Source organism: Pleurodeles waltl, chromosome 1_2 (genome assembly GCF_031143425.1).
Source record: "Pleurodeles waltl isolate 20211129_DDA chromosome 1_2, aPleWal1.hap1.20221129, whole genome shotgun sequence".
In the NCBI taxonomy this organism is placed as follows: domain Eukaryota; kingdom Metazoa; phylum Chordata; class Amphibia; order Caudata; family Salamandridae; genus Pleurodeles; species Pleurodeles waltl.
Window position 1 is genome coordinate 1,133,018,929 of NC_090437.1, and position 12,896 is coordinate 1,133,031,824.

At 44.8% G+C, this 12,896-nt stretch overlaps 1 protein-coding gene across 1 annotated transcript in view; it reads left to right on the forward strand.

Moving 5' to 3' along the window:
- The window catches only part of BOD1L1 (biorientation of chromosomes in cell division 1 like 1), a 301,369-nt gene that overhangs the window by 123,816 nt on the left and 164,657 nt on the right, over positions 1 to 12,896 (forward strand). Inside the window, exon 11 of the mRNA XM_069202707.1 lies at positions 2,344 to 2,396. Coding sequence (XP_069058808.1) covers positions 2,344 to 2,396 — 53 coding nt within the window. The remainder of the gene's footprint in view (positions 1 to 2,343; positions 2,397 to 12,896) is intronic.

Sequence of the window (12,896 nt, forward strand, 5' to 3'; positions counted from 1 at the left end):
TTTTCAGTAGAGAACTCCCTTCGTAGTCTGGAAGGAAATTTAATGAGATAGTTTGGCTCCAACTTGTATAGTCCTTTTCCAGGTGGGATGGTGATCCCACTGTTGAATATTTGGAACCAGTTTGTAGCAGTTCCCTGAAGAAGTTACCTTTCAAAAGGACCTTATCCTTCTGCAAAGCAGATATAGTAATTGTTGCAGGTGATGGCTTTCACATAAGATAGTGACTAGGCTGTCTCCAAACTGATGCACCTAAATCATATGCACAATGAAGTGTAAAGACGTTGGGAGTTTTACTCCTTCGAGAGACCGAGGGGCATGCCCTGCTCAGAAGATTCCCTCTGCATAACAAAAGAGAGCCTTCTTCTCACCTACACACCTACCATCAGCCAAAGTGGCATTTCACAGTAAGAGCTTATCAGTGGATGCTTGCTAATACATTTTCTGATTAATTTCTAAAGAAACCTGGTATCCATCATCCCACACTGAAGTATCTAAAGCTTCTGTTTTCTCACTTTTCAGTTTGGCATGCAAACAAACACTTAGCACTTGCTTGTGCTGTTTTTTTGTTTTTTTTCCCTAATAAGGGCACCGGCCGTGGATCCTATTGTTCTCTGCAACAACACACACTCCATAACCATGGAGTCTTGCCATCAGTAGCCATTTAAACGTACAGCACCTACCCAGATGTCAGGGCATGAACAATACATTCAAGCAGAACTTTATTTCAGTGAAGTCTGTAGGCACCACACTCATGTTTAAAAATGAAAAAAGGTCTTTTTAGTATTATCAGTCAGAAAAACAGTACTCCGCCACAACCACTTAATAGGTATGTTCTAGGAGATGGTCGGTCCTCCCACGTCAACTTAGGAGTGAGCTTCGTGGGCCCTTCAACACCCTTCGCCCTGGATCCTATGCTCCGTTTTAGAGCATAGGCCTTAGGGTCCACACAGGCTTATCATTTGTGCTGGCCCAAAAATGTGTGGATACCAGATAACTGCAGATTGGGTCACTCCACTAAGAGGGATGCATGTCTGTACTACCATGCAGGAGGCAGTCCTGTTCCACAAAGATGAAGTGAGAATACACTCTACCATTGTCAGCTTGCACATGCAGGCATGCTCATTATTACACAGCTTCCTCAATTACAGAATTTATTTAAAGAAAAACAGACGCGTGTCCCAAGAGGCATCACCAAATCACGCAGATCACAAGACTCCTCATCACAAGCATTAATCTCACTAAACACATTCCAGGTACTCACAAAATACAAACATTGCCAAACACACACCGCAGGCCACATCTTCATGATCCCAGCCCTTCAAAGGCAACAAATCACCAAGTCCCATCTAAAATAAATTGCCTCCACTCCCCCATTCAGTAGGTGACCATACTCCTTTATGATAAACCTAACCCAGCATATTCAACTTCTCAGCAGCGTCCTTCACATAAAACTTATTAATAATTGCCCAGGCAGCACCACCCGTATCCTTGCATCAAAAATATCTACCCATTCTCCTAAGGTAAATAAAAATAATTGCAATGACTTATGGAACAGGAGCCTCTAGCCACCCTGTGCATAACAGGCTCCACATACTCATTGCGAGTGGGAAGCTGCTACCTCCAGTGAAATTCCTTGCTTTAACCCACCCTCATTCTCCAGGGTCAACACTTATCTCGCCTTGTTACTGATAACAACTATGGGCTCAATTCCATATCAGACAAGCAAGCCTTGCAAGTACTGCTCTGCCCTGTTCAGTTTATTGGACACAGACATAAACCTTGGTAGGTGTATGCTCACATACTCCTCCTGCTTAAAGCAGAATCAATCTCTGAGCAGAAACCTGGCTGAAATCAGAAATGAACATGTGCTAAATGGCCCAGTAATTTCAGGTGCTGAGTATTATTACCAGTTCCAAATGTCTAGAATTAGAATTGTATGTTGGGGAATTGGTAGGGGGTTGCAGACATGAATACAATGCACAAACAGTAATTCCTAGAGTGACTTGTAAATCTCGGCTATGCCCCTAGAGCAGATATGTGTCCGGGCACATCCATGTGTGAGAAGTTGAAGGTACAATTCCCCACCAGAAGCAATGTCTCCTGTTCTCAGCTATTACGCACAGATAAATGTGCACCTTTACACTTTGACACGTTCAGTGCTCCATATGTCCTCACCAGCCATAGGCGAGAGAAGGAGGAAGCACATGCATCAATACAGATTACTGCACATATCATTCCATGATATAATCTCTTTATGTCCCCAATATTTTTCCAAAAGATGGGCATTGTATTTTAGTTATGATGTAGTACAAAGTTAACATTTTTATTATTTTTCTTTTTTAGTGGAACCAGACAAGGTGACAACCGGAGAAGATACTTCTGAATCATTTGTAAAGGTAGGCACATAAGTAAATGTTAAAATGGCTTTATAATGTAAGAGATGTGGCAGTTCACAGTACAAAGTAAGGCTCGCAACAGCAGTTGGTTGACCAGGTCCTTGGCAAACTGCTCCGAAATGTCCTCACCCACCATAAAACCGTAACACAAGCTCACAGTGCACACTTACTCCATACCACTGTATGCTTGTTGGCATTCCACTGTGTAAGAGAGAATATTGTAGCACAGTTATTTTCAGCTGCAGAGTTAATATATGATATCCTTATTGAGGCTTTTCACTAACCCTCTTCATCCTTTGGTCTGTTGTTGTGCAGTTCCCTTTTCTTCTGCCCACTACAACATACAACATGGCACATTTCAGCAGTTAGCTATCTTCACTGAGAGTGTTAGCATTCTGCTCTTTCCCAAGCCACACATCTTCACACTAAGTAGTGTCCTTAATGTCTGATAATACTATGGCAATGTGTGCATTTTGAGACAGAAATACTGTTTTTAGGCAATTTATTGATATATATATATATATATTCAATGGCATGTGTAGCTGCAGATACACATGCTGTGCATATATCACCATCTAGTGTTGGGCTCAGTGTTACAAGTTGTTTTTCTTCGAAGAAGATTTTTTCAAGTCACAGGATTGAGTGACTCCTCTCAGTGATAGAGCGCATGGGCATTGACTCCTTTGTTAGAGTGTTTTCTTTCCACAGTTGGGTTCGGACGTGTTCCCTCTCAATCCGGTACTTTCAATTCTGTACTATCTAAACTTCTCTATCTTTTATCTTACCGTCGGTATAGTTTAGATCGTGGTTTCCCACTACACTCGATCCGATTGTAGCGTCGGGATCGATTTAACGCCCTGTCGGCACCCGCACCGTTCTCGGGCCTCTTCAGGCCTACTGCGTCACAGGCTCATGGATCGAACTCATTCCGATTCTGGCCTCGGTGCACGCCAAGTTCCCCTACACCGACCAGCATTCGATGTGTAACCTCTGCCTTTCTCCAGACCACCGAGAAGAAAACCGTGAGGTGTGTCTGTCTTTTCGATCATAGAAGACATTACGAGATCGGAGAGCAAGGCGGTTGAAGATGGCATCGAAATCCACAGAGCCCACGCCCGACATCCTTGGAGAACAACGGGCTCAAACGGCAGTCTCCATTTGAGATTCGAACTCTGACCGAGATTCATAGGAGGACAGCCAGGCACTCCCTGCGGCGCAGTATGTGAGTACACCATCCCCTACCCATCAAACTAAAAGACAACACAGGGCTTTGGGAACACCACTGCTTGTAAGCCATGGTTCCACCTGAAAACATTAACTCTTCGACCAACCCTCTAGTTCGGCGCCGCAGAAGGCCAAAACTCACCCCCAACAACAGACTGCCACTCCTGTTTCGGGCTTGAGTCGAAAGATGGAGACTTCCACTTCCCAGCCACCTTCCAAGTACATCGGAACCAAAACATCCACACTCCTCTTCCGAGCCGAGACATCGAAGTCCATTTTTGGAGCCGAAAAAATGTTTTCCATCTACTCAAACTGTTTTTTCGGCCAGTGCGCGAAGCATACCTCCACCAAACTTTCAGAACATTCTCTAAAAGGCAGAAAATATGCTTCATCTTCAGAACAAGAAGGGGAAAAGTCTGACATTAGACACATTCTTGAGGTCGTGGACCAGAAACAAAGGAGGATTCAAATCCACAGAGAGACTGGAAAGATTATTGCCTCTCCTCCATTGACAAAGAGGAAATTAGCAATTCCAGGAGAGTTTGGATGCTGGACCTTCACTAGTGAAAATATTTAAGCATAAGGAAAAACCAAAGACTATTCAGCTTTCTCCTCTACATTCACCTTATCTTTCCACTTCACCACCTTCTATTCCACCAACTTCACACACACAGTCTCATACTTCTTTACATGGAGACTATATGGGTGATTGATCCATGGGATATGTATGACTCTGATCCATTCCCACCTACTGATCCTGAGTTGTATCCCACAAGACCATCTCCACGTGAGGATACCACAGCATATAACCAGGTCATTTCTAGGGAAGCAGCATATCATAGTGTGCAGATGCACTCTGAGCCATTGGAAGAGGATTTCCTTTTTAGAACTCTTTCCTTAACGCAGAAACAATACCAATGCTGCCTGGTATGCTCAAACACGCAGATAACATTTTTTAAGAGCCAGTCAAAGCTAGGGTGTTCACACCTAGAATAGACAAGAAATATAAACCATCACCAACAGATCCAATTATCATTTCCCAACAGCTACCGCCAGACTCCATTGTAGTCCGTGCAGCCAGGAAACGTGCTAAAAGCCAGTCCACAGGGGACGCTCCTCCCACTAATAAAGAAACCTGCAAGTTCGACACAGCAGGCACAATTACTGGTGTATTGCTGATTCACAAGCCCTTCTACCTATATATGACATGGCACATTGGGATGAGATGCAGGAGTTCCTGCAGTACTTCCCAAAGGAACACCAGAAAAGGGCACAGCAGGTAGTGGAGGAGGGACAAGCCATTGCCTATTATCAGATCAGCATTAGACGCAGCTGACACAGAAGCTAGAGGCATAAACACTAGCATTACAATTAGAAGACATGCTTTGTTGAGGTCCTCAGGCTATAAGCCTGAAATACAACAAGCCGTCCTTAACATGCCTTTCAATAAGCAGTAACTACAGGGAGTGCAGAATTATTAGGCAAATGAGTATTTTGACCACATCATCCTCTTTATGCATGTTGTCTTACTCCAAGCTGTATAGGCTCGAAAGCCTACTACCAATTAAGCATATTAGGTGATGTGCATCTCTGTAATGAGAAGGGGTGTGGTCTAATGACATCAACACCCTATATCAGGTGTGCATAATTATTAGGCAACTTCCTTTCCTTTGGCAAAATGGGTCAAAAGAAGGACTTGACAGGCTCAGAAAAGTCAAAAATAGGGAGATATCTTGCAGAGGGATGCAGCACTCTTAAAATTGCAAAGCTTCTGAAGCGTGATCATCGAACAATCAAGCGTTTCATTCAAAATAGTCAACAGGGTCGCAAGAAGCGTGTGGAAAAACCAAGGCGCAAAATAACTGCCCATGAACTGAGAAAAGTCAAGCGTGCAGCTGCCACGATGCCACTTGCCACCAGTTTGGCCATATTTCAGAGCTGCAACATCACTGGAGTGCCCAAAAGCACAAGGTGTGCAATACTCAGAGACATGGCCAAGGTAAGAAAGGCTGAAAGACGACCACCACTGAACAAGACACACAAGCTGAAACGTCAAGACTGGGCCAAGAAATATCTCAAGACTGATTTTTCTAAGGTTTTATGGACTGATGAAATGAGAGTGAGTCTTGATGGGCCAGATGGATGGGCCCGTGGCTGGATTGGTAAAGGGCAGAGAGCTCCAGTCCGACTCAGACGCCAGCAAGGTGGAGGTGGAGTACTGGTTTGGGCTGGTATCATCAAAGATGAGCTTGGGGGGCCTTTTCGGGTTGAGGATGGAGTCAAGCTCAACTCCCAGTCCTACTGCCAGTTCCTGGAAGACACCTTCTTCAAGCAGTGGTACAGGAAGAAGTCTGCATCCTTCAAGAAAAACATGATTTTCATGCAGGACAATGCTCCATCACACGCGTCCAAGTACTCCACAGCGTGGCTGGCAAGAAAGGGTATAAAAGAAGGAAATCTAATGACATGGCCTCCTTGTTCACCTGATCTGAACCCCATTGAGAACCTGTGGTCCATCATCAAATGTGAGATTTACAAGGAGGGAAAACAGTACACCTCTCTGAACAGTGTCTGGGAGGCTGTGGTTGCTGCTGCACGCAATGTTGATGGTGAACAGATCAAAACACTGACAGAATCCATGGATCGCAGGCTTTTGAGTGTCCTTGCAAAGAAAGGTGGCTATATTGGTCACTGATTTGTTTTTGTTTTGTTTTTGAATGTCAGAAATTTATATTTGTGAATGTTGAGATGTTATATTGGTTTCACTGGTAATAATAAATAATTGAAATGGGTATATATTTTTTTTTGTTAAGTTGCCTAATAATTATGCACAGTAATAGTCACCTGCACACACAGATATCCCCCTAACATAGCTAAAACTAAAAACAAACTACAAACTACTTCCAAAAATATTCAGCTTTGATATTAATGAGTTTTTTGGGTTCATTGAGAACATGGTTGTTGTTCAATAATAAAATTAATCCTCAAAAATACTACTTGCCTAATAATTCTGCACTCCCTGTATTTGGACCGGAAGTCGACATAACCATTGAAAAATTAAACAAGCATTTGCAATGCAACGGGTCTCGCGTTTGCTCATGTTAGAGCTGATAGCGTTGTAAACTCCTAACCCGACTTTTCACCTATCGGCAAAAGTGCATTTATGTACCTAACCCAAAAAAGTGCAATTAACTGTGTAAATCGCTCGACTTCTGCCAAGCGAAATCGCGCTAGTAAAAAAGTAGTCCACGAGCCGGACAGAAAACAGCGAGCCTCGCATGTTTTCTGTACTTGGTCGATGTGCTCAAGGAGGGCTAGCCACCGGAAAAGGCATGACATATGCATGCCTTCGACTAATGAAAGCAAGCAGATTTAAATAGGCAAGCCCACGAACCAATGAAAAACACTGACGTGACTTCGACAGGGCTCCGAGCCCTTTTCTAAACCCTAAAGCGCCTCGCTGCGATTCGCATGCGCAAGCGCATGCAACGCAGGCTCGACCCTAAAAATGACTCAAACAGCAAAAGCCATGGGAGCCCTTTATATAACACCCTTTCGGGGCTCATTTCGCAAACTTCAATTTAGAGGAGGTTTTAAACCACTAGTTTTAGAGGCCTCAATGTCCCAGCAAAAACAGGGACAACAATATTTTCCCTGGGGATCTTTTAGATCCAGAGGTAAATCTCCTGCCACAACAGGTGCTTCTACCTCATCTAAGCACTGACTTCCCCTGCGTTCCCAAACAGCGTACATCTCCTGTGGGAGGAAGACTGCAATATTTCCATCCTCACTGGCAACAAATTACAACAGATCAATGGGCACTGTCAATTATCCGCAATGGTTATTGCCTAGAACTTATCTCCACTCCACCAAACATTCCACCCCGATCACACCGGCTTTCTCTCGAACACATTGCTCTGTTAAAACAAGAGGCAGAATTTCTTCAACTCAAAAGTGCAATAGAGATGGTTCCTATCAGTCAACAAGGTACAGGAGTATATTCTCTATACTTCCTCAGACCAAAAAAGGATGGCACTCTCAGACCAATTCTCAATCTCAGATCTCTAAATCAGTATATCCTGTCAGAACATTTCTACATGGTCACTCCACAGGATGTCATTCCCTTGTTACAAAAACAAGACTACATGACATCATTAGATTTAAAGAACGCTTACTTCCACATTCCTATACATCCAGCACACCACAAGTATTTAAGATTTGTAATAGCAGGCAAGCACTACCACTTCAAAGTACTACCCTTTGGAGTAACAAGAGCACCAAGAGTATTCACAAAATGTCTATCAGTAGTTGCGGCATACCTCAGAAGACAAAACATACAAGCCTTCCCATATCTGGACGACTGGCTAATAAAAGCCAGCAACATTCAAAACTGTCAACAACATATGCAGTATACAATAGATACCTTACACAAGTTAGGGTTCACAATGAGTTAACAGAAATCTCACCTTTCGCCAGCACAAATTCAACCATATCTAGGAGCAATTCTGAACACTCAGCATTGGCGTACCCAAATCCACAACGCATCCAAGCGTTTCACAATATCATATCCCAATTACAAATCAATCAAACCTACACAGTAAGATTTATCATGAAACTATTAGGAATGATGACATCATGCATAGCAATAGTGCCCAATGCACATCTTAACATGAGACCACTACAACAGTGTCTCTCGCAACAATGGTCTCAGGCACAGGGTCAAATACAGGATCTAGTGTTGTTAAGTCGCCAAACTCACAAATCTCTGCAATGGTGGAGTCACACCAACTTTTCAAAAGGGCGGCCATTTCAGGACTCTGTGCCACTGATCATAATTACCACGGGTGCATCAATGACAGGTTGGGGAGCCCATCTCAACAATCTTACAATACAGGGAGAATGGGACTCAATCCAGCAGACTTACCACATAAACCACTTGCAATTGCTGGCAGTGTTCTTAGTCATAAAAGCACTTCAACCACAGATTGTACACAAAATAATCTTAATAAGGACAGACAATGTGACAAAAATTTACTATCTACAAAAACGGGTGACACACTCATCCCATTTGTCACTCCTAGCACAAACAATTTGGAAATGGGCAATTCACAATCTCATTCACCTGCTAGCAGAGTACATCCCAGGGATACAGTTTTCTTAAGCAGGACGCAGCAACAAATACATGAAAGGGAGATTCACCCACAAGTAATTCAACATTACTTTCAGACGTGGGGAACACCAAACGGACCTTTTTGCAACAAGCAAAAACGTAAAATGCTAAAACTTCATATCCAAGTACCCACACCCTCAATCCAAGGGCAATGCTCTATGGATCAGTTAGTCAGGGATATTGGCGGTAGCTTTTCCTCCTCTCCCATTAATTCCGTTTTGAATCAACAAAATCCGTCACACTGACTATGATACTCATAGCTCCCACGTGGGCACGTCAACATTAGTACACAACATTATTGGATCTGTCGGTAGTACCACATCACAAGCTCCCAAACAGGCCAGACCTATTGACTCAGAACAAAGGTCAGATTAGGCATCCCAGTATGCTCAACCTGGAGATTTGGCTCCTGAGGTTATAGAATTTGGATATCTACAGCTTCCACAAGAATGTATGGACATTCTAAAACATGCACATAAACCTACAACCAGGCAGTGTTACGCAAATAAATGGAAACGTTTTGTATATTACTGCCAACTTACAAACATTGATCTACTTAAAGCATCAGTACAGGATATTGTATGGGATTTGCTTCACTTACAGAAAACAAATCTAGCTTATTCATCTGTTAAAATTAATGTTCGATGGCATCTGTCGCTGTAGATACGCATGTTTTGCAATAGCTCGCCATCTGGTGTTGGGCCGGAGTGTTACAAGTTGTTTTTCTTCGAAGAAGTCTTTCGAGTCACGGGACCGAGTGACTCCTCCTTTTGTCTCCATTGCGCATGGGCGTCGACTCCATCTTCGATTGTTTTTTTTCCGCCATCGGGTTCGGACGTGTTCCTGTCGCTCCGAGTTTCGGAACGGAAAGATAGCTAATTTCGGAAGATTTTCGTCGGTATTGTTGCGTTCGGGATCGGCGTAGTTAGATTCAACACCGCATCGAAGATCGAAGAGCTCCGGTGCCCTTCGGGGTAGTTTTTCGATCCCCCGTCGGGGCCTGGTCGGCCCGACCACGTGCTGAAGAACGCCGATGGAACGGACCCCGTTCCGTTTCTGCCCCAAATGCCACAATAAATACCCCTATACAGACCAACACTTGGTCTGTAACCTGTGCCTGTCACCTGAGCACAGCGAAGACACCTGCGAGGCCTGTCGTGCGTTCCGGTCCCGAAAAACTCTCCGAGACCGTCGAGCCAGAAGACTTCAGATGGCGTCCGCGCCGACAGCCCACCGGGAGTTCGAGGAACAAGAAGAGGAGGGATCCTTTTCGATCCAAGAATCGGACTCCGAAGGATTCGACGATACACAAACCGTGAGTAAGACGTCGAAAACCACACAGAAGAAGATTTACAAGGCCCAGGGGACGCCACTGCCATCAGGCCATGGTTCCACCCATAAATTCGGTGACCGACCGTCGGCACCGAAAAAGGCCCAAACAGTGCCGAGATCGTCCGACTCCGGTCGAGACACCGGCACGCAGCCTTCTCGGGACCGAGAAAGTGCTGGAGACAAGCCTCGACACCGAGATGCCGGTGTGGACACGGCTCGACGCCGAGACAGCGGCACCGAAGAAGATCGACGCCGAGAGGTTTCGGCCCCGAAAAAGAAAAAAGTCACCTCGGAGCCGAAAAAACACGCAGACAAGGTTTCGGTCCCGAAACAAACTGCAAGCGACCCAGCTTCAGGCTCTTATACAGAAGAGCACTCGCTAACCTCCCAAATGCAAAAGCATAGGTTTGAGGAAGAGCTACAATCAACTGATGTGGACCATACGCAAAAGCGTATTTTCATACAGCAGGGGACAGGAAAAATAAGCACCCTTCCCCCCATTAGAAGAAAGAGAAGGTTGGAGTTCCAAACTGAACAGACACCACAACCAAAAGTGGTGAAAAGAGTTACCCCACCACCCTCTCCTCCGCCCGTGATTAACGTCTCACCAGCACAAACTCCATCACACTCCCCAGCTCACACCACCATAAGTCAGGGTGACCAAGATCAAGACGCAAGGGACCTATACGACGCCCCAGTGTCAGATAACAGTCCGGAGGCATACCCTACGAAGCCATCTCCACCAGAGGACAGCACCGCGTATTCTCAAGTGGTGGCTAGAGCAGCACAATTTCACAACGTAAGCCTCCACTCAGAACAGGTCGAGGATGATTTTTTATTCAACACACTCTCCTCCACCCACAGCTCATACCAAAGCCTGCCTATGCTCCCTGGTATGCTCCGGCACGCAAAAGAAATCTTTAAGGAGCCGGTCAAAAGTAGGGCAATCACACCAAGGGTGGAAAAAAAGTATAAGGCGCCTCCTACAGACCCGGTTTTCATCACTACACAGCTGCCACCAGACTCTGTCGTTGTAGGAGCAGCTAGGAAAAGGGCCAACTGCCACACATCTGGAGATGCACCACCCCCAGATAAAGAAAGCCGCAAGTTCGATGCAGCTGGTAAGAGAGTCGCAGCACAAGCTGCAAACCAGTGGCGCATCGCGAACTCCCAGGCACTACTTGCGCGCTATGACAGAGCCCACTGGGACTAGATGCAACATCTCATTGAACATCTGCCCAAGGACTTACAAAATAGGGCAAAACAAGTGGTTGACGAGGGACAGACCATTTCCAACAACCAGATCCGCTCCTCCATGGACGCTGCAGATACAGCTGCACGGACAATTAATACATCTGTAACTATCAGAAGGCATGCATGGCTCAGAACGTCTGGATTTAAACCAGAGATTCAACAAGCAGTTCTCAATATGCCTTTTAACGAAAAAGAACTGTTCGGTCCAGAAGTGGACACAGCGATTGAGAAACTCAAAAAAGATACGGACACTGCCAAAGCCATGGGCGCACTCTACTTCCCGCAGAGCAGAGGGAATTACAGCACATTCCGTAAAACACCCTTTCGAGGGGGGTTTCGGGGTCAGAGCACACAAGCCAGCACCTCACAAGCAACACCGTCCAGTTACCAGGGACAGTATAGAGGAGGTTTTCGGGGACAATATAGAGGAGGGCAATTCCCTAGGAATAGAGGAAGATTTCAGAGCCCCAAAACCCCTACTACTAAACTGACTCACATGTCACTCACCCCCTCCACACAACACCAGTGGGGGGAAGAATAAGTCATTATTACAAAGCATGGGAGGAAATCACTACAGACACTTGGGTTCTAGCAATTATCCAACATGGTTATTGCATAGAATTTCTACAATTCCCTCCAAACATACCACCAAAAGCACAAAATTTGACAACACACCATTCCAATCTCCTGGAGATAGAAGTGCAGGCACTATTGCAAAAGAATGCAATCGAATTAGTGCCAAACACACAAATAAACACAGGAGTTTACTCACTGTACTTTCTGATACCAAAGAAGGACAAAACGCTGAGACCAATCCTAGACCTCAGAGTAGCGAACACTTTCATCAAATCAGACCACTTTCACATGGTCACACTACAAGAAGTATTGCCATTGCTAAAACTACACGATTACATGGCAACTTTAGACCTCAAGGATGCTTATTTCCATATACCAATACACCCATCGCACAGGAAATACCTAAGGTTTGTATTCAAGGGAATACATTACCAATTCAAGGTACTGCCTTTCGGATTAACAACCGCACCAAGAGTCTTTACCAAATGTCTAGCGGTAGTCGCTGCACACATAAGAAGGCAGCAAATACATGTGTTCCCATATCTAGACGACTGGCTAATCAAGGCCCATTCGTTAATAGAGTGCTCAAATCACACAAATCATATCATACAAACCCTCTTCAAACTAGGGTTCACCGTCAATTTCACAAAATCCAAAATTCTGCCGCGCAAGGTACAACAATACCTGGGAGCCATAATAGACACATCAAAAGGAGTAGCCACTCCAAGTCCACAAAGAATTCAAAATTTCAACACCATCATACAACGCACGTATCCAACACAAAGGATACAAGCAAAGATGGTACTACAACTCCTAGGCATGATGTCTTCATGCATAGCCATTGTCCCAAACGCAAGACTGCACATGAGGCCCTTACAACAGTGCCTAGCATCACAATGGTCACAAGCACAGGGTCACCTTCTAGATCTGGTGTTAATAGACCG